Source organism: Sphaeramia orbicularis, chromosome 7 (assembly GCF_902148855.1).
Source record: "Sphaeramia orbicularis chromosome 7, fSphaOr1.1, whole genome shotgun sequence".
In the NCBI taxonomy this organism is placed as follows: Eukaryota; Metazoa; Chordata; class Actinopteri; order Kurtiformes; family Apogonidae; genus Sphaeramia; species Sphaeramia orbicularis.
Genome location: NC_043963.1, coordinates 7,444,586 through 7,471,745, shown reverse-complemented (window position 1 = coordinate 7,471,745; position 27,160 = coordinate 7,444,586). Strand labels below are relative to the sequence as shown.

At 37.3% G+C, this 27,160-nt stretch overlaps 1 protein-coding gene across 6 annotated transcripts; it reads right to left on the bottom strand.

Moving 5' to 3' along the window:
- On the bottom strand, nt 1-26,690 carry LOC115421909 (uncharacterized). Of its 6 annotated transcripts, XR_003935760.1 has the most exons (8): nt 26,206-26,690; nt 22,509-22,811; nt 5,307-5,384; nt 4,888-4,923; nt 1,778-1,813; nt 738-788; nt 382-438; nt 249-261 (listed from the first exon to the last, which is right to left on the bottom strand). XR_003935760.1 is itself a non-coding variant. In XM_030137912.1 (7 exons), the coding sequence occupies exons 1-6, from the start codon at nt 26,656-26,658 to the stop codon at nt 391-393; spliced, it is 969 nt and encodes a 322-aa protein (XP_029993772.1). In that variant the 5' UTR covers nt 26,659-26,690; the 3' UTR covers nt 1-261; nt 382-390. The 6 variants fall into 6 exon arrangements, 5 of the variants coding, with proteins under 5 accessions (XP_029993772.1, XP_029993771.1, XP_029993775.1 ...); XM_030137912.1 differs by lacking the exon at nt 1,778-1,813 and having other exon boundaries at nt 1-261; XM_030137911.1 differs by lacking the exons at nt 249-261; nt 382-438; nt 738-788; ... (1 more) ...; nt 4,888-4,923; nt 5,307-5,384 and adding exons at nt 18,190-18,450; nt 18,570-18,626; nt 18,926-19,002; nt 20,760-20,810.
- Nucleotides 26,691-27,160: the final 470 nt, after the last annotated feature.

Sequence of the window (27,160 nt, the reverse complement as noted above, 5' to 3'; positions counted from 1 at the left end):
TGTTCACTTCATTGATTATTTTGCTAATTTTATTGATTATTCTGTTAACTTCATTGATTATTTTGTTCACTTCATTGATAATTGTGTTCATTTGATTAATTATTTTGTTCATTTGAGTAGTTTTTCTACTATATTCCTTTAATTGTGGTTCAGGAGGTAGAGCAGGTCCTCCAATAACCAGAGGGTTGCTGGTTCGAATCCTGCTCCTTGCCGTTGCTACCTCAGTCTCTCCCACTGATGAATGAATGTTTGTTGTCATGACTGTGGAGGGAATGAAAAATGAAGTTAATGTTAAGTGCTATATAAATCCATTATTATTATGTTTACTAATATCGTTGCTTATTTTGTTCATTTCTGTTTTTTTTTTTTTTTTAAATGTACTTTCTGTGGTCACATCGGCGTCTCTGCGTCTTTGCCGTCCTGTGTTTTGCTGCTTTCCTGAAAGAACAAATAAAACCACATTAGCGTCCATATTTGATTCGTAGACAGTTCACTAAATGAGATTTTGGGTCAATTTATCACGAGTCCAGAAGACTAACATTAACGCCGACACTTCTGTGTAATTCTATATCTAATAAACTTTAATACATTATTTTTATGGACTCTTTCACAGATAAACATACTGTTATTAATATTGTTAATATTGTGTCTGTTCATATTTTATATCTATTTTTAGTTTATTCTACTTTAGCTCTGTTCTTATTTTACTTTTTGTTTTGTATTCTATTCATTCTCACCTGATTCTCTGCAGATTTCAGTCTTTCCTCTTCATCCTTCTTCTTCTTTTCCTGCAGAAAAAACCCAAACAGATTTCCTGTCAAATAAAAAGCTGCTATGAACAGGATTTTTATGCATGAAACTAATAAAGTTTAAACAAATTTAAAGAAATTAATCACAATACGAATGTAATAATCAATAAAAGTAGTAAAAATGAACAAAATAACCAACAAATCAAAGACCATAAAACAAACTGAAGAAAATAACAAACCAAATGAATAAAATAATCAGATAACTGGCATGTTGTGATTAATTTGTACATTTTTTCGTCATTTTATTTGTTGTTTGGTTACTTTTTATTCATTTTGTTGATATTTTCTGCTCATTACCTCCACCAGGAGGTATTGTGATGACTTTGCTTAGTGTGTTTGTTTGTTTGTTTGTTTGTTTGTTTGTTTGTTTGTTTGTTTGTTTGTTTGTTTGTTTGTTTGTTAGCAAGATAATTCAAAAAGTTATGGATGGATTTTGATGAAATTTTCAGGAAATGTTGATACTGGCACAAGATAAAAATGATTACATTTTGGTGGTGATCGGTTGACACACACACACACACACACACAGATCTGTCTTGGCGGAGGTGTGCGCTCTCCGAGTGCTTTTCTTGTTCTTGCTTCATTTTTCTCTTTGATTTGTTTTGTTCATTTGTGTTCATTTTGTTGATTATTTTTTTCACTTTGTGATTAATTACCTTCACCAAGGAATGGTGGAGGTTATGTTTTCATCAGGTTTGTCTGTTTGTCTGTTTGTTTGTATGTTTGTTTGTATGTTAACAAGATAATTCAAAAAGTTATGGAAGGATTCTGATGAAATTTTCAGGAAATGTTGATACTGGCACAAGGAACAAATGATTACATTTTGGTGGTCATTCGGGGGGGACTGATCTGCCTTGGTGGAGGTCTGCGCTCTCTGAGCGCTTTTCTAGTTTATGTCTATTTTTAGTTTATTCCTCTTTAGCTCTATTCTCATTTTACTTTTTGTTTTGTATTCTATTAATTCTCACCTGATTCTCTGCAGATTACTGTGTTTTCTCTTCATCCTGCAGAAAAAATCCAAACAGATTTCCTGTCAAATAAAAAGCTGCTATGAACAGGATTTTTATGCATGAAACTAACAAAGAAAATAGAAGAAAAACTCAAATGTAATAGATGTTCATTACTGTGCAAAGGTCTGATTCCACCTTTATCTTTGTTGTTTTGGCTCATATATATTTATTTCTGATTCTTTTTTTCTTCTTTTATTTAATTTTTTTTTTAAAGACAGAAGGAAACATCTGACATGTGCTAATTACCTGATTATTTTATTCATTAGGCCCAAGCCGAGTAAAGCCGGCGCAGGGCCTATTGAGTCTGCAGTGGGGGCATGGGGGTGAAATCTCCAGTGACACGGTCGCCTTTCTCCACTGTCGCCACTCTCACACATTTTCACATTCACAACACTGAGACCTTTCTGAATATGTACATGACATGTGCACAAATCGCATATTTACACCTGCTCTGAATGAATGGGAGTCAATGGGACACGCCCAGTGGGGGTCAGTCATGTGTGTGTATGTGCACGACACATGACCTCTGACCCCACAGACATGTGGGGGACCTCAAGAGCTTTCAAATAAGGCCAAATATCTGGTTGCCATAGAAACGGCTATATTGTTCTTGCTTGTTTATTTATTTTTCTTTTCCTGCACTTTGAGCTTAAATTTGACCCCCTGAACATTTACGAAAACTGGAAATACATTACGCCACTGGGACCACGTCCAACATAAAGTTTGTCGTACAGCCACGAAAATCGGTACACAGATTCATTATCGTGAGACAAACAAAAAATATTATTATGGCCATGCCCCTAAACCAACCGGAAGTCGGCCATATTGGATTGAAATTTCCAAAATGCTGAGTCAGCGTTTTCGCTGACGTCGTATTTTAACTATCTCCTCCTTGGCCGTTTGGCCAAATGAGCTCAAAATCGATGTACAGTATCTAGAGAAGTGGGGCATCAAAAGTTAGCTGAATTTTTGGAATCATGTCACCGTTTTTTGTGCAACAACGTTGCCACTTTGCGAAGTTTCTTCGAAAATTTACCATTACAAAAATTGCTTCAGCTCGGACATATGAACACCGATTTGGCTGAAATTTGAATCAGACGTCTATCTCCCAGGCCTACAGCCATTTATTAAAAGAAATTGAAATTTTGCACAATAGCACCCCCTGCAAATGTACGTTTACGAAAATGACATCAGTTCGGACATACGAACACCGATTTGACTCCAATTTGAATCAGTTGTCAATCTCCCAGGCCTACACCCATTTATCAAAAGAAAATGGCATTTCCCTCAATAGCACCCCCTACAAATTTACCTTCATAAAAACTGCATCAGTTTGGACATACAAACACCGATTTGGCTCAAATTTGACTCAGTGCTACATCTCGCAGGACTACACCCATTCAATGGAAGAAATTGAATTTTGGCTCCATAGCGCCCCCTAAAGATTTCCTTATACAAAAATTTGTTCAGTTCGGACATACGAACACTGATTTGCCTCAAATTTGAGTCAGTTGTCAATCTCCCAGGCCTACACCCATTCATCAGAAGAAATAAAATTTGGTGCTAGAGCGCCACCTGGTGAATGATGGACATACTTTTACTGGATGTGCCCGTGGTGAGGGCCTTTCAATGCCGCTTGCGGCTTTAATTATTATTTTTATTTATTTATCTTTCTTTCTCCTGCGCTTTCAGCTCAAATTTGACCCCCTGAACATTTATGAAAACTCACCAAAGTTTGCCCAAAATTCAGAAATGTGAAAAATTTAATTCACCTACACTATATTGCCAAAAGTATTTGCTCACCTGCCTTGACTCGCATATGAATTTCAGTGCCATCCCATTCCTAGTCTATGGGGTTCAGTCTGACGTGGGTCCACCCTTTGCAGCTATAACAGCTTTAACTCTTCTGGGAAGGCTGTCCACAAGGTTTAGGAGTGTGTTCATGGGAATTTTGAACCATTCTTCCAGAAGTGCATTTGTGAGGTCACACACTGATGTTGGACAGAAGGCCTGGCTCTCAGTCTCCGCTCTAATTCATCCAAAGGTGTTCTATGGGGTTGAGGTCAGGACTCTGTGCAGGCCAGTCCAGTTCCTCCACACCAGACTCTGTCATCCATGTCTTTATGGACCTTGCTTTGTGCACTGGTGCACAGTCATGTTGGAAGAGGAAGGGGCCAGCTCCAAACTGTTCCCACAAAGTTGGGAGCATGGAATTGTCCAAAATGTCTTGGTCTGCTGAAGCATTCACAGTTCCTTTCACTGGAACTAAGGGGCCCAGCCCAGCTCCTGAAAAACAACCCCACACCATAATCCCCCCTCCACCAAACTTTACACTTGGCACAATGCGGTCCGACAAGTATCGTTCTCCTGGCAACTGCCAAACCCAGACCTGTCCATCAGATCGCCAGATGGAGAAGTGCGATTGGTCACTCCAGAGAAGGCTCCTCCACTGCTCTAGAGTCCAGTGGCGGCGTGCTTTACACCACTGCATCCGGCGCTTTGCATTGCACTTGGTGATGTATGGCTGGGATGCAGCTGCTCGGCCATGGAAACCCATTCCATGAAGCTCTCTGCGCACTGTTCTGGAGCTAATCTGAAGGTCACATGAAGTTTGGAGGTCTGTACCATTGACTCTGCAGAAAGTTGGCGACCTCTTCGCACTCTGCGCCTCAGCATCCGCTGACCCCGCTCCGTCAGTTTACGTGGCCTACCACTTCGTGGCTGAGTTGCTGTCGTTCCCAAACACTTCCACTTTCTTATAATACAGCTGACAGTTGACTGTGGAATATTTAGGAGCCAGGAAATTTCACCACTGGATTTGTTGCACAGGTGGCATCCTATCACAGTTCCACGCTGGAATTCACTGAGCTCCTGAGAGTGACCCATTCTGTCACAAATGTTTGTAAAAGCAGTCTGTATGTCTAGGTGCTGGATTATATACACCTGTGGCCATGGAAGGGATTGGAACACCTGATTCTGATTATTTGGATGGGTGAGCCAATACTTTTGGCAATACAGTGTAGGTTTCGTAGATGTCGGTAGATGTATTGTATTCTATTAATTCTCACCTGATTCTCTGCAGATTCCTGTCTTTCCTCTTCATCCTGCAGAAATAATCAAAATAGATTTAATGTCAAATAAAAAGCAGCTATGAACAGATTTTTTATGCATTGAACTAACGTAATAGAATTTTAACTTCTTTATCTGATTCCCTTCTTTGTTCCCGTATCCTTTCCTGAATACCCTTCCCCACTGCGTGCTAATTTTCCCATATTTTTACCCAAATCCCCCCACTGTGTGTGTAAACTTTCTTGCAAGGTAACAAAAGGTGACTGATTGTTAAAGCTTTGAGTTCATCATTCAATCAAAAGGCCCTTTGAGGAGACTGGAGGTGTCACTTGCAAATGCGATTCACCCTATAAAAGGTGGATCTTGTGAGAAGGTCTTGGTCTTTTCTTCACAATCGCTGCTCGTGTGCAGAACTGACCTGTCTTTGCAGAGGAATATCTTGTCGGCCGGCAGAAGTCTCTGTTTCAGCATTCCGCAGCAGCTGAGCATAATTTAGCTAACAAAGAAAACAGAATAAAAACTCAAATGTAATAGATGTTCATTATTGTGCAAAGGTCTTATTCCACCTTTGTCTTTGTTGTTTTTGCTCATATATACCTATTTCTGATTCTTTTTTTTCTTCTATTCAAATTTTTTTAAAAAGACAGAAGGAAACAGAAGGAACAGAAGGAAAAGACATAGCGTGTGCTGAGAAGTTGAAGTGAGAGAGCTTAGATAGAAGAAGTTGGTGGTTTACAGTGTCAAAAGCTTTCTTGAGATCTAAAAATACAGCTCCTACACATGGGTTCGTGTCAAGTAAACTCTTGACTTTCTCAGAATAAAAGCAGATTGCCATTTCCGTGGAGAGGTTGGCCCAAAATCCAAATTGCATTGGATGTAATGCAGTGAAGCCTTTATCAAGATGTTTAATTAATTGATTGGCAATCCATTTTTCAGCTATCATTGAGATGATCGGTAGGATCAGGACCCGGTAGGTTTTGGACCCGGACATAAATATGGGTGTTACAGTGGCTACTTTCCATGATGATGGCACTACTTTTTGACTGATTGACTGATTAACCACAAAAGTGATGGGTTGTACTAACGCTTCCATGTAGGTTTTCACAAAGTTAGAGTCAATACCATGGACATCCCTGGCTTTGGAACCTTTGAGAGCCCTAATGATCTTTACTACTTCAGCTTCTGTTATTTTTTCCAAGTTAAAGATTGGTTTTTCATTGTCTATTTCACAAAGTAAGGCAGTAGATGGACTAAAACATTTAGTAATTTCAGATACACTGTCTAAAAAATAATTTTTAAAAGAGTTTGCCACTGCTATGGGATCCTTAACTGGGGTATTACCCAGTTCAAGTTCTATGACTTTAGTTCCATGTTTGTTATGTTTGCCTAACAGTTTATTTAAAATTTGCCATGTTTTTTCCCATTCCCTTTTGTATTTTCTATGATGGATATAAAAAAGTTTGCCGTGGCCTTTCTTATGGCTTGGGTAGTTTTATTGCGTACATGAGTGAACTTTTGCCTATCTATGGACAAAGCAGGTGTCAGGCTTTGTTTGAGCAGTACATGTCTAGATTTCATTAGAGTTCTGCAGTGCTGGTCTAACCAAGGCAGGCTGTCACCTTTCTTTGATTTGCGCCTCCCTCTGTAGGTAAAAGAGGCTATTACCTCTTTAAGTTTGTAGGTCAGGGGTGTCAAACTCATTTTAGTTCAGGGGCCACATTCAGCCCAAATTGATCTCCAGTGGGCCGGACCAGTAAAACAGTATCATAATAACCTGTAAATAATGATGACTCCAAAGTTTTCTCTTTGTTTTAGTGCAAAAAAAAAAAAAAAGAAAAAGAAAATATTAAAATATGTACACTTAGAAACTATCCAAACAAAAATGATGTGAATAACCTGAAAAAAATGAAATTTCTTGAGAAAAATAAGTGCAGTTTTAACAATGTTACACCTCAACTTACCATTTATACATGCATGTTACAGACTGGATCTACAAAGGCACAAAATATTTATTAACAGGAAGAATAGTGTTAAAATTTCACTTTCAAAATTTCAGGATTTTCACATTTTATTGTTAAAGGTTAGTTTGTAAATGTTCCTATTTTCAAAATTTAATGTAAATTTTTACACTAAAACAAAGAGGAAAAATTTGGAGTTGTCATTATTTATAAGTTATTTTGCTATTATTTTAGTTGAGATCACATTTTTCTGTATGTGGAACCTGAACTAAAACAAGTTCAACATCCTTGATTGTTAATATCTTAAGTGGAATTTTTTTGCGTTTTGCAAATTCATCCCGCAGGCCAGACTGGAACATTTGGCGGGCCGGTTTTGGTCCCCGGGCCGCATGTTTGACACCTGTGTTGTAGATGAATGAGTCACAAGTCATATCAATGTTAGTGTAAGTTTGAGTTTCCTTCCAGTCTACCATTTTCAAGGCTGCATTGAGATTCTGGGTCTGATTCTTGGGAATTACATTATCAGTGGAGGTGGGTGGAGTACTTTGTGGTTCAGCTAACCTCTGTTTAGTAAGTTTTCTCAAAAAGAGAATACAATTGTGGTCTGATAGACCAGTCAGAAAATTAAAAGTCTTGTGAATTCTGTTTGGCTTATTTGTCAACACTAGGTCTATTCTCGTCTGAGACGTATTTGTTATTCTAGTTGGTTCCTCTATTTGTTGCTCTAGATCACAAGTGTCAAACGTGTGGCCCGGGGGCCAAATCCGGCCCGCCAAAGCATCCAATCTGACCCATAGGATGAATTTGTGAAATGCAAAAAATTACACTGAAGATATTAACAATCAATGGTGTCAAAATTATTTTAATTCAGGTTCCACGTACAGACACATACAGTCCAATTAGATTTCAAGTGGGTCAGAACCAGTAAAATATTATCATAATAACCTATAAATAATGACAACCTCAAATGTTCTCTTTGATTTTTTTGGTGTAAAAAAGTAAAATTACATGAAAATGTTTACACTACCAAACTATACTTTTACAAAAAATGTGAATAACCTGAACAAATTTGAACAAACGGAAATGTCTTAAGAAAAGTAAATGCAATTTTTACCAATATTCTGCCTGTTACTAAATGATTTGTGCGATTGTAACGCACGTGTGTAAATGATAAACTGATAAACAGACGCAGAATATTGTTACAATTGCACTTGTTTTTCTTAAGACAATTCAAGTTGTTCATGGTATTCAGATTTTTAAGGAAACTTTGTAGATGTAAACCTGATCATAATATAATTTTCCTTTTTTACCTCCGCCAAGGAGGTTATGTTTTTGCCAGGGTTTGTTTGTCTGTCTGTCTGTTTGTTTGTTTGTTTGTTTGTCTGTCCGTTAGTGTGCAACATAACTCAAAAAGTTATGGACAGATTTGGATGAAATTTTCAGGGTTTGTTGGAAATGGCTGAACTACCACGGGCCCTGTCTGAAGGTGAACTGCCGCCGCTGCTGGAGCTTGTTCCCCCAGCGCCAGGGGCCTCTGCTGTGCAGGAGATGGAAGATGCCGACACATCACGGACTGAGGATCAAGACGAACCGCCGCCAGCCTTTGCTGTGGATGAGGTGCGTTCATTTTTGTGTTCATTTTTGCTTCATTTTGCTCTTTTTTTTTTTTTTTTTTGCTTCAGTTTGTTACTGGTATAAAACATTAGAAAATGAAAGCCATAAATCTCATTCTGTCTGAACTAAAGGGTTAAAGACATGTTAAATACAAAGGGAGGTCACACTAAATATGAGCACTTTGGTTTAATGAAGCTGTTTTTTTCCCTAAAACTGTAGTTTTTCCTGCTGTTCATACTTCACATATGTCAGATTGGATCTAATTACAGATAAATGCATATGTGTGGACATTAAACTTTACTAAACCAACACTTATAATGTTGGATGACGACTTTTACATAGTAACGTACTGAAAGTCATCTTTACGTCTGATTGTGTTTACATAGAAGATATTTCAGTTACCTCCAATAGATGATCTCTAATTAAGTCGTCAGCGACGTCGAAACATCTCGCCCAGTCTCCTTTGGAGATGTGTGAATTCAGACAGTTAGACATCTTTTCTTTTTGTTTTTCTTTGATAGTTTGTGTTAAGATCTCTTCCTCCACTTCCAGAAGCAGCTCGTCCACTTTAAGTCGTCTCGAACCACATAGTCCAGTAGAATGGAGTATTGGCAGCAACAAGGCCGCCACCGCCGTGATGACCACGAGCAAAGCCATTCCACCCATCTGGAAACAGAAGAGTCCCAGATCCACAACACAGAGAAGACAAAGAGTTTTAACAGTGAAACTGATCCAGACATGACAGCAAGACTGAGAGAGAGATGAGGTACAAACTTACCTGAAAAACACAAAACACACACAAAAAAAACCCTTTTGTCATTTTTTTCAAACACAACTACTTGGTATTTTCTCCTCCTGCTGAAAATAAGTAGAGAAGGTTCAATATATATTTAGTTGGAAGTATTAAATCAAAATAAAGAACAAAAAAGAAGAAAGTAATGAAGTTAATAAAAATGAAAAAAAAAAAAAATCAGCTAAATCAAAAATGAACAAAATTGTAGAATTAGGAAAACATTAACAAAATAATCGATAGAATTTACAAAAGCTAACAAAATAGTAAATTTTAAAAAACTAAAAAACAACAAAATTAACAAACTTTAACAAACACATTGACAAAATGTACAACATAAAAAAAACTAATAAGCAGAAAAATAACCAATTAAATTGACAAAAAAATGTATAAAATAACGACAAAATAAATAAAAAATGAACAAAATAACTAACAGTATACACACAAATAAAACTGAGACGCTGTTTCTCCCTGTTTATTACTAGTGACTCAAACTTGAGTCTGTAGTGTCTGCTGGTTGCCGGGCCTTGGGGCCCTCTGGGTCGGTCCCTGATCCTTGGGGGTGGTGGGGTGGGGGGTGGGGGGTTGTGTTTGCATGTCTGTGTTCTTCACCTCAGTCTGTTTGCCTGATTCACTCTGTCACAGCAGATTAATGTGAACAACTGACGCTGTGTGCATTTGTTACTGGTATTATTTGTGCGAATGTGGTATATGATGTTTTGTTCATGCTTTCTTTTCTTAAATTCATCATTTAATAGGTCTTATGTGTTTTATTGTATTTTTTTTTGTAGTTTTGTTTTTTCTTTCTCTTCTGCCCAGTTTACTCAGGTCTGGTTGTAGTTACTGTCACCATTATAATTATCCACCATGGTTGTTACTGTTTATATTGTTGATACTTCCTTGTGAGGGTCTTCACCATCTTCTCCTCTCTTGCCCCCCCCCGCCCAGTGTCAGGTCTGGCATTGCAATGTGGTTCAACAAAACGCATAATAAAGACAGTAGAATATCAAGGGGAGCTTCATATACTTTATGAAGTTTCCCTTGGCAAAGCAAGTTTGTTCAGCACCAGAAGGAACCAGACTACCATCATGGTGTTAGGATGCCGGACAAGACAAGTAGAAAAAAAAAACAAAAACAAACAAACACTTTATGCGGCTCCAATTCTGCTCAGTCTCCGACTTTGACTTGACTCTGTGTGCATTTATTTAACGAAGCTCGCTGCATCGATTAGGGAGGACAGAGACATGAATTCAACATGCAGAGTACAGGGTGGAAGAGCGTCAAAGGGACCACAGATGTCTCCCACCTGCGGCAGTAAGTTTTACATGACAAACATAGTTTAGCCAACTATTACATGATCAAAAACAAATTAATTTTAGCAAAAAATGTCTCCGTTCTGAATGTCTGGGGTTGTCAGAAGTTTGTGACGTTAACCCTTTCATGCACAAATTATGAGAACCTTAATCAAGATTTTTTTCCTGAGTGTTTTTATTCCCCTTTAGGCATAAAAAAACAATGCAATTGAAAATTTTCTTATGAAAAAAAAAAATAAAAAGGAAAAAAATACATCAAAAAAATAGTAATAATAATAATAATTTAAAAATTGTTATGAACCTATTTTTCATGAAGTTGCAAAAATGTCCACTCAGCTGGACACCATGTGTTTGATTTTTGAAGAAAAGAAACATGTATTTACTGATAAATTGCATGACTACTACGCTCAGGAGAGATCTACACAATGTTACCAATTCATGTCAGAAGAAAACATATCTAATGTGTTCAAACAAAATGTGCAAAAAAACAAAACAACAAAATCCATGAATTTACAAGAGAACAGCTGTAGAATAGTTGTCTACTATAGTGACCACTGTGCATGAAAGGGTTAAAATGGGGTCAAAAAAAGAGACAAAAAAAGGTTGGAAACCAGTGGATTAAAGGGTTAAAAAAGGTCAAACTCTTACCCGTGAATTGATCTCCATTTCTTTGCCTCTCTCTTTGGTTACATTATTACGATCGGTGACTACTTCAGATTGAGACTGTGAGTGAGCCACAGATGTGGAGTTTGAATTCCAACAGCAGACGTACCAGTCGGCTCTGATCAGCACCGATACCACCCACAGGCTGCCGATGCAAAACGCTTTGACCGCACGGCGACACATAACCATACCGAAATAACAGTCCTTTCTGGTGGTGTATCTCAACGCTCTGCGAAAGGCCCGGTCGGTCAGCAGCATCAGACTGGTGATGATGAGAAACGGACAAACCATGTAGGTGGTGCAGTAGGAGGTCTGATGTTTACGGGTGCATGGGAATGTGCTGCTGTGTTCGTGGAAAAAGAAAATGAGAACGCTGAAAATGAGGCTGTTGCCGTTGTCTTTGACTGCGCTGATGAACTGCTGCAGAGGAGCTGTTGAGGCCTGCATCTTCGGAGGACGGCGGAAGGTCTTCTGCTGGACTTCCCAACAACACAACAACACTTATTTCCCTCTTCTTATGATTCAGACTGAAGGAAGTGGGAGTGAACTTCCTTTCAGTTCAGTGCTTTTCCCAGAAAGTGGAAGTGCAGTTGAAAGAGGTGAAAGTATTAAGATAACGTAAGCCTTCTTCTTACTTTTGAGAGTCCGTTCCTTTCCTATTACACACCAGAGGACAAACAATCATGGCCATTCACTGCCTCATTTTTCTTTACTTTTTTCATTTTAAACAACTTATGATAGAGTTGCTCAACTATCTGGTTCTGTCTGCACTGGTCTATTAACCCATGAAGACCCAGCGCTACTTTTAAGTCAGTTCCCAAATGAAATGTTGTCTATATCTAACCTTTCTTAAATGATTTATCATCCTTTATTCCCCGTGTAGTTGCATATAATCCAAGGCACAGGGGACTATTGTTTGTTATATTTCTTATTATGATTTATACAAAAAACTTTGACAAACTAGAAGTACTCGGAGAGCGCAGACCTCCGCCAAGGCTGATCAGTGGCCCCCCCTGTGGCCCCCCCCCCCCCACGCCAAGGAGGTTATGTTTTTGCCAGGGTTTGTTTGTTTGTTTGTTTGTCTGTCTGTCTGTTTGTCTGTCCGTTAGTGTGCAACATAACTCAAAAAGTTATGGACAGATTTTGATGAAATTTTCAGGGTTTGTTGGAAATGGGCCCCCCCGTGGGCCCCCCCACCCCCGATCACCACCAAAATTTAATCATTTTTTCCTTAATCCCATTTCCAACAAACCCTGAAAATGTCATCAAAATCTGTCCATAACTTTTTGAGTTATGTTGCACACTAACGGACAGACAAACAAACAAACAAACAAACAAACAAACAAACCCTGGCAAAAACATAACCTCCTTGGCGGAGGTAATAAAAATGTGGCCCAGACCGTTGGAAATAGACCAAAACATGTTATTACAAAAATGTGCAGCCTGGTCTCAAAAGATGTGCTATGTATATGGCTTGACACTCTGATGCACAGATTTTGTTAAAATAAAAAAAAAACCCAGTCAAATTTGTCCATCTGAAATGAATTGGGCCATTTTCAAGTGGCTACCATTCCCAAACGGTTTGTCCTAAAATTATGCAGTAAAATGAAAAATGTTCAGCTTGGCCCGAAGATTATCTGTGTGGTCACATGGTAACGATATCACTTATGGTTTTCGCACAAGAACGAAAAAAAAAAAAAAATCCATTAATTGTCAAAGGGACCAACTAAAAAGTTGCCTTTTTTTCCGACTGCTACTGCTTCGCCATACTTTTACCTACAGACTTCATTTAAACTTTAAAACGCAGGCATTTTTGTCATCTGTCCAAGACTGTCTGTGGTATGAGGATGGGGTTTACGGTTTTCAACAGACGAGTCTTAAAATCCCCTGGGTTGAGTCAAAATCTGATCTGTTAGAGTGCGTGATGTCATCAGCTAGAGTATGTGAACCCTGAATACATCAAAAGAAAGAACACAACTTCAACTTTTAAATACAATAAATATTTTTTTCTATCTTCATTCGTTCATGAGATATAAACATCTGAATATTGGTCATTTTCAGGAAAAAAACAACATTGGATTAAAAAGCTGAGAAAATTGCATTTTTTTTTCAAAGATATTGATTTTCAAGATGAAACTGATTTCTTATTTCGGCTAAAATTTCCTTAGGGGGTCAAATGAGCGGCCATTTTTGTCAAAAAAAAAAAAGTTGTCATAAATGCATAGAACTGTGTTGAAATAATGCTAATGCATTTGTGCACAGACTGCTGATATTATTTGACAGTGGAAGCTCTATTTTCAGAAATATTGGATTTAGAATAGCACGTGTATGTGAAAACTTTTGCTGGTGGACGGACGTGACATTACCCATGATGCTCTGGTCAGTACCAGTACTTTATTAGTAATAAACTTATAGACTTACTATTGCTAATTCTCCTCTTATTCATAAATGTTAGTATTGTGGATCTAAAACAATACCAGCTGACACAAAAACACAAACTGTGGCAGTGGACGGATGTGACATGGTTGTTACAGATCCCATCATACTGATGCTCTGCAGCCATGTCAGCGTTTACACTAATGATCCCTGTGCAAAAACTAGGATCAGAATTATTTATTGTATAGTTTATCATCAGACTAAAGAGCATTTTTATAAAGAAATAACAATTTTATGTTGTTATTTCTTTATAAAAATGCTTATTATTTGAAAACTGTTGATTTAAAAAGTGCTGTGTGACATTCTTCATGTATGTATTGGTGGAACATAAGCAGGATGGATCAGCACCATACTCCAGATTGAACCTGTAAAAATAAAACCTGTGATATGTAGGAGAGAATCTGGTAAGAAAAACTGGGGAATCTAAAAGAATAGAATATTTGTTTTTCAGGTAAATTCAGTTCAAATATAACTTGTCCATTTGTGACATGAAAATATAGCATTAATTGTGATGAAATTGGACATTTTTGAGCTGAAAACATAGTTCATATGAGCATCAACATGTTGAACAGAACTGAAATCCTGTACATTTGCAGAACTTGCATTTACCAACACAAAGTTCCTTTGGGGATTCACTTAGATTGATTCCTTAAGCACAAAGACAGAAATAAAACCTCTGAGCAAATTTTAGCTGATTTACATTTTGACTTTTTTTTTTTTTTACCAACAGTAACACTGTATTTGAAATGACAAAATAAAATAATAATAACAAACAGCTCTAAGATATCCCAACATTCCACAAAATATTAACACAAAAAATTTTAATGACACAAACCAGCACAAACGAATGACACTATTTACCCAGATTTTCATTGGGTGGGGGGCACACTTCACACAGGTCACATGGAACTCTTCAGTGAAAGGAGCCTATTTAAACCCTGCTTTAACAGGACTGACACAGACTGTGGGAGGGGCTTCTCATCTGAATACAGGTCTACAAACAGTCTGTGGTGACGGCAGTCCACAAACACTGATGAAGTGAATGGCAGATAGTTCTTGCTTTTTCATCACACCTATGACCACAAGTCAAGATCCAGCAAGAGGCAAGCACATGGGTTACATTTTCTTCAAGAAATGAATGGAAGTCTAGTTATTCTATACATTTTTGATAATATCATTGGATATGTTGTTCATTTGTGTTGAGTTTATTGATTATTTTAGTCGCGATTTGATTTATTTTTTCCACACTTGTTTCGTTTGTTTTTACTCATTTTGTTGCTTATTTGCCTCAGTTTTGTTTCATTTTATTGATTTTATTCATTCTTTTGCTTATTTTATTGATTGATTTATTTCATTGATTATTTTGTTCATTTTATTCATTGTTTTGTTCATTTAATTGAGTAGTTTCTCCTGTATATTCATTTTATTTTATTCGTCCAATAACCAGACAGTTGCCAGTTCAAATCCTGCTCCGTCCTCCAGTTTCATCTGCACTGGTGAATGAATGTTTTTTTGGTGTAAGTGAATAATGGATTTAATGTAAAGTGTGTTTTGATAAGTGCTACATAAATTCAATCTATTATTATTGCATTCATTGTTATTAATATTGTTGCCTATTTTGTTAATTGTTTATGTTTATGTTTATGCATTTGGCAGATGCTTTTTTCCAAAGCAACTTACAGGGGAAAACCAATCAAATCACTCAATCAATCAAATTTTATTTCTATAGCGCCAGATCACAAAAAGTTCTCTCATGACACTTTATATATAGAGTTGGTCAAAACCAGACTCTAAGCCAATTTACAGAAACCCAACAGAATCCTCCAGGAGCAAACACTTGTGACTGGTGACAGTGGAAGGAAAAACTTCCCTTTAACAGCAGAAACCTGGAGCTGACCCAGACTCCTGGAGGATGGACGTCTGCCTGGACCAGTTGGGGTTAGAGAGAGAGAGTAAAGAAAGAGAGAAAGAGAGAGCGATAGAGATAGAGACTGGGGGAGAGGGGGAGAAGGGGGGAGTAGGGGGAGACACATGGAGGCAGTTGAGGATAAGTGAGTGGTGATGATGAGGGCAGGAGAGAGGCAGGTCCAGAGATAATCCTGGAAGAATCTGTGATAATCCTGGGAAAAACCTTATTAGAATATTTAAAATGGAATGTTTGAAAGTGCTAGGACAGGAGGTGCTCTCGGAAGAGCTGGGTCTTCAGGAGCTTCTTGAAGATAGGCAGGGATGCCTCTGTTCTCGTAGTACTCGGTAGAGCGTTCCACCAATGTGGAACGACCCATGAAAAGAGCCTGGATTGTCTTGTACAAGGTCTGGGGACCACCAGACTACGTTCCCCAGATGAGCGGAGTGGTCGTGGGGCAACATAAGCTTTTATCAGTGCACCTAGGTAGGTAGGAGCAGACCCACTGAGAATTTTGTAGGCTAGGATTAAAGATTTGAATTTGATGCAGGCAGCTATGGGTAGCCAGTGTAACTCAATGAGTAAGGGGGTGACATGTGCCCTTTTAGGCTGATTGAAGACCAGACGCGCTGCTGCATTCTGGACCATCTGTAGTGGTTTGACAACACAAGCTGGGAGGCCTGTTAGGAGAGCACTGCTGTAGTCAAGGCAGGAGATAACCATAGTCTGCACCAGGAGCTGGGTGGAGATAACCATAGTCTGCACCAGGAGCTGGGTGGCCTGTTCGGTTAGGTATGGCCTGATCTTTCTTAGGTTGAACAGAGTGAAACGACATGATCGGGTGACAGAGGCAACGTGATCCATGAAGGTCAACTGATTATCAATCATGACTCCCAAGTTACGTACTACACTGGTAGGAGCCAGAGGTATGGAGTCAATAGTGATGGAGATGTCCTGCTGTATGGTTGGCTTAGCTGGGAAGACCAGCAGTTCAGTTTTGGACAGGTTCAGCTGAAGGTGATGGGCTTTCATCCATGCAGATATGTCAGAGAGACAATCTGAGATCCGCACTGAGACTGTGGAGTCATCAGGTGGGAATGACAGATAGAGCTGGGTATCATCAGCATAGCAATGATATGAGAAGCCGTGTGAGTGGATGATCTGACTGAGTGAGGTGGTGTATATGGCAAAAAGGAGGGGGCCCAACACAGAGCCTTGGGGGACCCCCGTGGTGAGGCGGTGAACTGCTGATGTGTGCCCTAGCCAGGACACACTGAAGGACCGACCAGTAACGTAAGATTGAAACCAGGAATGTGCGTGGCCTGTGATGCCCATGTTCCAGAGTATGGATAACAGGATATGGTGACTGACTGTGTCAGATGCTGCTGATAAGTCCAGTAGAATGAGTACTGAAGACTTGGCTGCTGCTCTAGCCTCTTTCAAGGCTTCTGTCACAGACAACAGAGCCGTTTCAGTGGAGTGGCCGATTTTGAAGCCAGATTGGTTGATGTCAAGGAGGTTATTTTGGGAGAGGAATTCTGTGACCTGTTTGAAAACTGCCCTTTCGATGGTCTTAGAAAGGTATGGGAGGAGTGAGACTGGTCGATAATTCTCCACTTGAGTGGGGGTGAGGGAAGGTTTTTTGAGTAGTGGTGTTACCTGCGCTTGTTTAAATACTGTAGGAAATGTTCCTGAAGTCAGTGAAGCATTAATCACATGTGTGATTGGTGCTGTGATAGTAGGGGCTACAGACTGTAAGAGGTTGGATGGAATATGGTCCAACAGGCATGTTGTAGGACGGCTAGAGGAAAGGAGTTTAGACACCTCGTTCTCTGTGAGGGGAGTAAATGAGGGGAATGACGCAGTTGGGCTTTTGTCAGTTGAGTTAGTAGTAGCCATAGTCAGGGGAGAGGAAGCAGTGTGTGATGATGATGATGATGATGATGATGATGATGATGATGATGATGATGATGATGATGATGATGATGATGATGATGAAGGAGGTGTGAGGTCTATGGGTGGTTCGGTGAACTGACTGCTGATAGTAGACACTTTATTTGTGAAAAATGAAGCAAAATTGTCTGCTGTCAGGTTAGTAGTGGGCGGTGGAGGCGGAGGGTTGAGTAGTGTTTAAATTGTTTTAATTTAATTTAATTGTTGTTGCTTTTGTTTATAATTTTATTGTGTTGATTTAGGGCTTGTTTATTAGTTATTTTGTTGCTTATTTTGTTAATTTTATTGATGATTTTATTCAGTTTTGTACATTTCATGCTTATTTTGTTGCTTACTTGGTTCATTTTTGTTTCATTTTATTGATTATTTTGTTCACTTCATTGATTATTTTGTTCACTTCATTGATTATTTTGTTCACTTCATTATTTGTTCTTTTTTTGATTATTTTGTTCACGTCATTGATAATTTTGTTCATTTCATTGATTATTTGTTCATTTTTTTTATTATTTTGTTCACTTCATTGATTATTCTGTTCATTTTATTGATTATTTTGTTCACTTCATTGATTATTTTGCTCATTTTATTGATTATTCTGTTAACTTCATTAATTATTTTGTTCACTTCATTGATTATTTGTTCTTTTTTTTTATTATTTTGTCCATTTCATTATTTTGTTCACTTCATTGATAATTGTGTTCATTTTTTTGATTATTTTGTTTACTTCATTATTTTGTTCACTTCATTGATTATTCTGTTCACTTCATTGATTATTTTGTTCATTTGAGTAGTTTTTCTACTATATTCCTTTAATTGTGGTTCAGGAGGTAGAGCAGGTCCTCCAATAACCAGAGGGTTGCTGGTTCGAATCCTGCTCCTTGCCGTTGCTACCTCAGTCTCTCCCACTGATGAATGAATGTTTGTTGTCATGACCGTGGAGGGAATGAAAAATGAATTTAATGTAAAGTGCTATATAAATCCATTATTATTATGTTTACTAATATCGTATTTTGTTCATTTCTGTTTGTTTTTTTTTTTTTAATAAATGTACTTTCTGTGGTCACATCGGCGTCTCTGCGTCTTTGCCGTCCTGTGTTTTGCTGCTTTCCTGAAAGAACAAATAAAACCACATTAGCGTCCATATTTGATTCGTAGACAGTTCACTAAACCAGATTTTCGGTCAATTTATCACGAGTCCAGAAGACTAACATTAACGCCAACACTTCTGTGTAATTCTATATCTAATAAACTTTAATACATTATTTTTATGGACTCTTTCACAGATAAACATACTGTTATTAATATTGTTAATATTGTGTCTGTTCATATTTTATGTCTATTTTTAGTTTATTCTACTTTAGCTCTGTTCTTATTTTACTTTTTGTTTTGTATTCTATTCATTCTCACCTGATTCTCTGCAGATTTCTGTCTTTTTCCTTTATCCTGCTTCTTCTTTTCCTGCAGAAAAAATCCAAACAGATTTCCTGTCAAATAAAAAGCTGCTATGAACAGGATTTTTATGCATGAAACTAACAAAGAAAATAGGAGAAAAACTCAAATGTAATAGATGTTCATTACTGTGCAAAGGTCTGATTCCACCTTTATCTTTGTTGTTTTGGCTAAAATTGTCATACCTGCTGCCAGACGCTAGTCTGGTTTTGTCTGTCCTTTGTGTTTTTGTTTGTCACTTCCTGTTTTATTTTGTTAAGTTTTCCCTCATGTGTCTTGTCTGTCATCTTTACTTCCTGTTTCCCGTTCATCCTGACCTCTGACCTGATTACCTGTCTCCGCCCTGATTTGCTCCACCTGTGTCTAGTTGTCTTCCCTCCCTTTTGTGTATTTAAACCCTGTCTCTTCCCCCTGTCAGTCGCCAGTTTGTAACTCTCGTAGTTCTTACCAGCGTCTTGACCTCGTTTGTTCGTTTGCCTGCCTGTTTTTGACCTGTTTTGGATTCCTTGGTTTTTTGTCTTCTGCCTGCTCCCTGTCGGTTTTGTCTGCCTCATCTGATACCTGGTTTTGACCTTCTCGCCCTGACTACCGGTACGTGAGTTTAAGCCTTGTCCTTATGTCCTGTTGCCTGAGTTTTTGCCTGCCTGTGTATGACCTGTTTCCGTCCCTGACCTCCCTTTGCTTTTCCCTAGTCGGGAAAAAATCCCCCTAACACCGCTCGGGGAGACGGGCTGTCGCCCTCGATCCGGAGGACGAATAAGAGGAGGATTTCGCCAACTATTATCCTCAAGATTCTGTCATTGATCATTATTTTTCACCTGTGTGTGATAAATAAACCTTTTGAACTATATTTTTGGCATTTGAGTTCTACATTTGGATTCTGTTTGTACTAGCACCATTACAAAAATATATTTACCTCCGCCAGGAGGTATTATGATCGCTTTGCTTTGTGTGTCTGTTTGTTTGTGTGTTTGTTTGTTTGTTAGCAAGATAACTCAAAAAGTTGTGGACGTATTTTCAGGAAATGTTGATCCTGGTACAAGAAAGAAATGATTAAATTTTGGTGGTGATCAAGGGTGGGGGGGGAGCAGATCTGTCTTGGGGGAGGTCTGCGCTCTCCGAGTGCTTTTCTTGTTGCTACTTTTATTGATTATTATGTTCATGTTGTGATAATCTGCAAATTTTTCTTAATTTTGTTTGTTTTTTGGTTTTTTATTCATTTTGTTAATATTTTCTTCTCATTCTTGCTTCATTTTGCTCATTTTTGGTCAATTTGTTGATATTTTGTTTGATTTGTTGTTTTGTTCATTTTGTTTTTTTTGTTCATTTTGTGATTTAATTTGCTCATTTTTTTTAATTTTGTTTGTTTTTTTGGGGGGGGGTAATTCATTTTGTTATTTTCTGCTCATCCTTGTTTCACTCTGCTCAGTTTTGGTCAGTTTGTTGATTGTTTTGTTCATTTGTGTTCATTTTGTTCATTTTTTTCACTTTGTGATTAATTACCTTCGCCAAGGAACGGCGGAGGTTATGTTTTCATCAGGGTTTGTTTGTTTGTCTGTTTGAAAGATAATACAAAAAGTTATGGAAGGATTTGGATGAAATTTTCAGGAAATGTTGATACTGGCACGAGGAACAAATGATTAAATTTTGGTGGTCATTCAGGGGGGACTGATCTGCCTTGGCGGAGGTCTGCGCTCTCTGAGTGCTTTTCTAGTTTATGTCTAGTTTTAGTTTATTCTACTTTAGCTCTGTTCTTATTTTACTTTTTGTTTTGTATTCTGTTAATTCTCACCTGATTCTCTGCAGATTCCTGTGTTTCCTCTTCATCCTTCTTCTTCTTTTCCTGCAGAAAAAACCCAAACAGATTTACTGTCAAATAAAAAGCTGCTATGAACAGGATTTTTATGCATGAAATTAACAAAGAAAATAGAAGAAAAACTCAAATGTAATAGATGTTCATTACTGTGCAAAGGTCTGATTCCACCTTTATCTTTGTTGTTTTGGCTCATATTTATTTCTGATTCTTTTTTTTTTTCTTTTATTAAAATTAAAAAAAAAAAAAAAAAGAGAGAAGGAAACATCTGATGTGTGCTAATTCCCTGATTATTTGATTCATTTGGTTTGTTATTTTGTTCAGTTTGTTTGTGTTCTTTGATTTGTTGGTTATTTTGTTCCTTTTTACAACTTTTATTGATTATTACATTCATTTTGTGATTCATCTGCAAATTTTTCTTTTGTTTGTTTTTTGGTTATTTTTTGTATTCATTCTGTTGATATTTGCTGCTTATTCTTGCTTTATTTTGATAAATTTTTGCTCAGTTTGTTGATATTTTGTTTGATTTGATTGTTTTGTTCATTTGTGTTCATTTTTTGATTATGTTCATGTTGTGATTAATTTGCTTATTTTTTTTCTTTTTTTTATTCATTCTGTTTATTTTCTGCTCATTCTTGCTTCATTTTGCTCATTTTTGGTTAATTTGTTGATGTTTTGTTTAATTTGTTAATTGTTTTGTTCATTTTTTTATTCATTTTGTTGATTATGTTCATGTTGTGATTAATTTGCTCATTTTTCGTCATTTTGTTTGTTTTTGGTCATTTTTTAAATTCATTTTGTTTATATTTTCTGCTTATTTTTGCTTCATTTTGCAAATTTTTGGTCAGTTTGTTGATATTTTGTTTGATTTGTTGATTGATTTGTTCATTTGTGTTTATTTTGCTGATTATTTTATTCACTTTGTAATTAATTTGTAATTTCTCTTCATTTTGTTTGCTTTTTTTTTTTTTAATTCATTATGTTGATATTTTCTTCTCATCCTTGTTTGATTTTTCTCATTTTTGGTCAATTTTTTTTTTTTTTTTTTTTTTTTTGTTTTTTTTGTTTTATTGATTTTTTTTTTTTTTTTTTTTTTTTTTTTTTTTTTTTGTGTTCATTTGTTAATTTTTCCTCGTTTTGTTTGGGTTTTTGATTATTTTATTCATTTTGTTGAATATTTTGCTCATTTTGTTGATATTTTGCTAATTTTTGGTCAGTTAGTTGACATTTTGTTTGATTTGGTGATTCTGTTCATTTGTGTTCATTTTGGTGATTATTTTATTCACTTTGTCATTAAATTGTTTTTGTTTTTTTTATTTTGTTGGTTATTTTGCTCATGTTGTTTATTTTTTCTGCTCATTTTTGCTTCATTTTGCTCTTTTTTTTGCCTCAATTTGTTACTGGTATAAAACATTAGAAAATTAAAGCCATAAATCTCATTCTGTCTGAACTAAAGGGTTAAAGACATGTTAAATACAAAGGGAGGTCACACTAAATATGAGCACTTTGGTTTAATGAAGCTGTTTTTTTTCCCTGAAACTGCAGTTTTTCCTGCTGTTCATACTTCACATATATCAGATTGGATCTAATTACAGATAAATGCATGTGTGTGGACATTAAACTTTACTAAACCAACACTTATAATGTTGGATAACAACTTTTACATAGTAACGTACTGAAAGTCATCTTTACATCTGATTGTGTTTACATAGAAGATATTTCAGTTACCTCGGCAACGACTGGAGGATGTTCATCAATGAAGTCATCAACAACGTGGAAACATCTCACCCAGTCTCCTTTGGAGATGTGCGAGTTCAGACTCTCAGTCATCACTTTTGTTTGTTTTTCTTTGATAGTTTTCGTTAAGATTTCTTCCTGCACTTCCAGAAGCAGCTCGTCCACCTGAACTTGACTCGAACAGCATCCTCCACCTTTACCTTCAGCATCTTTACCTTTGGTGAAGACGGTCCACGCCGGCAGCAACAAGGCCGCCATCACCGTGATGCCCAGGAGCAAAGCCATTCCATACATCTGGAAACAGAAGAGCCACAGATCCACAACACAGAGAAGACAAAGAGTTTTAACAGTGAAACTGATCCAGACACGACACCAAGACTGAGAGAGAGATGAGGTACAAACTTACATAAAATATACATTGTATAGACTGAATGTCATCTAAAATTAACGTTTATTTGCAACATAGTATAGCAAATTATTACTGTAAAGTCAAACTGGTTTTAATTCACCGTGGGAAAAACATGGAGAAAAGGAAAAAAGTGTGTGAGATTCAGAGGCCACAGGTCAGGTCAGTCAGGAGCGCACTGGGCTCGGCTGTGCGCTGTGTCATCATACACGCTGTGAAAGGCTGCAGGTGTGTCCAATCAGACAGCAGCAGCACCTGATAAAAGGGCGGAGCAGACGCCGCTGCGGCTCCTATGCAAACTTCAGACTGCTGAGCAACAGACGTTTGGAAACTGCGGAGGGGCAGCCGCTGAGACTATTTATTAGTGACGGGTAGATGAGGCGTCATGAAGCGTTTCGACACATTGCCAAACTGTATTGATACTGTGTCGATACTGTGTCACTGAATACTGACACCTGCTGGACCTTCCAAATCCCTACAGGCAACCGAGTTGACAGACTCAACTGACACTGATTTGATGACCTAGTATATACAATAATATAATTTAAGTCATTGTATTTTATATTGTATTATTTCATATCTTCATTTAAATTTAAAATATCTTTGATACTTTTAGATACAGTCAATAAATAATGTGAACATGGATCATAACCTGAAAATCTAAGTGAAAGTGTTGTGAATGAGGATGCTTGTGGACTGGGATTTTTTTAAATTATTATTTATTTATTTATTTACAAATTTTTATTAAATTTTTTTTTTTTTTCCAACATTTTGAGCTTGATGGTTAAAAATGAAGTAAAGAATAAATTAATATGAATTAATTATCAATAAAGCAACTGTGAGTCAGTTGTAGAACGGCTGTATAGCTGAGTTGGTCCTGGTGGATCTGGACTTCGTTCTCATGCCTGGTCCTAGAATGTCTCAGCACTGAGGAGGGGCTTTAGTTTAAACAGGAAAGTTTTGTCCAAAAAATGCAACATTTAACCTGCAGAAAATAATATGAACAGTAAACTAAGAGTCACTTTGAAATGAATTTGAATTCAGATAGATCAAGTGGAAACTCTGAGAGGAACAGGATGAAACAACAAGGAAATTCAAACAAATCCCTTATTTTCTGACATGAGATCCAAATGGTCCCACACGGTGGAAACCTTTCTTTTGGTTTGAGGCTGCTCCAGAATTCTTAATGAATTTGACGATGAACCACAAAGATCAGAGGTTCTTTTGGCAGATGCATCCCTTTGACAGATGCGCTTCCTTATAAACACGGTTTGGCGCCTCAGTGTCAGTTCCAAAACAGGTCCTGTGTCGGTCACGTGGCTTTCTTGAAGCGATACGCGCACCGACACGGGGTTTTGCTCTGTGAGCTCAACGCATGCGCCGACGCATCGGTGTTCCCTTACCCATCACTACTATTTATGAAATCCATCCATCCATCCATTCTCTTCCGCTTATCCGGGGCCGGGTCGCGGGGGTAACAGTCTAAGCAGGGATGCCCAGACTTCCCTCTCCCCAGACACCTCCTCCAGCTCTTCCGGGGGGATCCCGAGGCGTTCCCAGGCCAGCCGAGAGACATAGTCTCTCCAACGTGTCCTGGGTCTTCCCCGAGGTCTCCTCCCGGTGCTATTTATGAAATGTTTAGTTTATGTGCTGCACTAGAACTGTGATTATTTAATCATAATGATAGTCTGACATTAATGTGCTGTTGTGTGTGAGCGCACCAGAGCGCAAATGGGGTTTAAAGGGTTAAACTTCAAGCTGCCTGTTTGTAACTGCAGCGGTGGGTGGTTTTTTGTTAATCAGTGGGGTTATTTGTGGTTTATATTAAATATGATCATGTATTTTAAATGTAAATTGCCTGGGTACAGGATTTCAGCTGTCTAATTATGTGAGTTAATTATAGTTAAAATAGTGACTTTGTTGGGTCTAAATATTGTTGATACTGTTAAAAAGGCCATTTTTTTTGTTTTTCTTTGTTTCTTTTTTTTTTTTTAAATGATTGATTCCTTTAAGAATTGAATTACACCAGAAATATGCACAAATACTAAACACATTTTTATTTGATCACAACAGGATCTGATGCTGTATCACAACATTATCCTGTGTTCAAACTAGGGATGTAACCATTACCGGTATAACGATAAACCGTGGTAAAATTGCAGATGGTTAGTATTACTGTTTAAATTCTAATTATCATGATAACCGTGTTTGATTACTGCACTTTTAGGGGAAAAAAACCTATGTAAAGATCTGCTTTTATGTCAAATATTTGAGTATAGTTTTCATTTATTGCAATTTTAATTGTATATACCTAATATTTGGAACCAGTATTCACTTTTAAAGTATTTGAAAAGGTTTGTTAAGCATTTTTGTGCTATTTATGCAATAATGTATATACATTTTTCAAATCGGATTTTATATTTTTTTTGTGTTTTTTGTCCTTTTGTATTTTTATAGTAGTTTAAAGTGAAAAAAATAATAGACCAATGATATAAATGAAGTTATGCTGAAAAAACAGATCCCAAACATGGGTATAGTAAACATTTGTTTATATAGTATATAAAGGTAAAATCAAAAGTACTGAAAAACGGCTAAAATAGGCTCAGACCACTAAGGGTTAATATTTGAATGTTTCTGCAACAGAAGGGACATTTGCCTATTATTATTATTATTATTATTATTATTATTATTATTATTATTATTATTATTAATAATTATTTATTTATTTATTTTAAATACAACTTTGTTAAATTATTTCAGTGTGTGTATCAGTACTTTTTGAACATTTTGAGCACAATTTCAACAATACCACGATAATAATGATAACCGTGATAATTTTGGTCACAACAACCGTGATATGAAATTTTCATATCGTTACATCCCTTGTTCAAACTTAAATTATGTTTTACCGACATTACAGTTTAAGATCCTGTTCAAATGTTCATATTCTATTAGTTCAGAACTAACATCATAACATTATTTTTGTGCAATTCCAAACAAAGGAACTAACAATATAAATGTAATAAAAGAGTGTTAAATAATAATAAATAAAATATAACAAAAAAGACAAAACAAAAAACAAAAATGAACCTAAACAATATCTGCATTTGAATAAATAACTAAAAATATCCATACAGTACTTTTTCATATCGATACAGTATTGTGAAATGAAATATTGCGATATATTGCAGAACCGATATTTTCTTACACCCCTAGTCACAAGACAAAAAAAAAGGCTGGAAACCAGTGGATTAAAGGGTTAAAAAAAGGTCAAACACTTACCCGTGAATTGATCTCCATTTCTTTGACGGTTACAACATCAGGATTGGTGACAACTTGAGATTGACATTGTAGGCGAGCCACAGATACGGAGTTTGGATTCCAACAGCAGACGTACCAGTCGGCTCTGATCAGCACCGATACCACCCACAGGCTGCCGATGCACACCGCTTTGACCACACGGCGACACAAAACCAAACCGAAATGACAGCCCTTTGTGGTGGTGTATCTCCACGCTCTGCGAAAGGCCTGGTCGGTCAGCAGCATCAGACTGGTGATGATGAAAAACGGACAAACCATGTAGGTGGTGCAGTAGGAGGCCTGAGGTTTACAGGTGCATGGGAATGTGCTGTTTTGTTCGTGGAAACAGAAAATGAGAACGCTGAAAATGAGGCTGTTGCCGTTGTCTTTGACTGCACCGATGAACTGCTGCAGAGGAGCCGTTAAGGCCTGCATCTTCGGAGGACGGCGGAAGGTCTTCTGCTGGACTTCCCAACAACACAACAACACTTATTTCCCTCTTCTTATGAATCAAATTGAAGGAAGTGGGAGTGAACTTCATTTCAGTTCAATGCTTTTCCCAGAAAGTGGAAGTGCAGTTGAAAGAAGTGAAAGAACTAAGACAACGTAAGCCTTCTTCTTACATCCGAGAGTTCGTCCCATTCCTATTACATGCCAGAGGACGGACAATAACGGCCTTCACTGCTTCATTTTTTCTTTTTTTTTTTTCTCTTTAAACAACTCGTGATAGAGCTGCTCAATTATCTGGTTCTGTCTGCACTGGTCTATTAACCCATAAAGACCCAGCGCTACTTTTAAGTCAGTTCCCAAATGAAATGTTCTCTATATCTAACCTTTTTTAAATGATTTATCATCCTTTATTTAGAACAGGGGTGCCAAACTCATGTTAGTTCAGTGGCCACATAAAGCCCAAAATGACCTGCAGTGGGCCGGATTA

What these genes read in the sequence shown, in the direction of transcription:
- LOC115421909 (XM_030137911.1), bottom strand. Translation starts at nt 26,658, where the DNA reads ATGCAGGCCTTAACGGCTCCTCTGCAGCAGTTCATCGGTGCAGTCAAA. An exon ending in AAATGGAGATCAATTCACGG is followed by an intron (nt 22,812 to 26,205) that starts GTAAGTGTTTGA and finishes TTCTGTTTCCAG; the next exon opens with ATGTATGGAATGGCTTTGCT. An exon ending in ATCCTCCAGTCGTTGCCGAG is followed by an intron (nt 20,811 to 22,508) that starts GTAACTGAAATA and finishes TTTTTTCTGCAG; the next exon opens with GAAAAGAAGAAGAAGGATGA.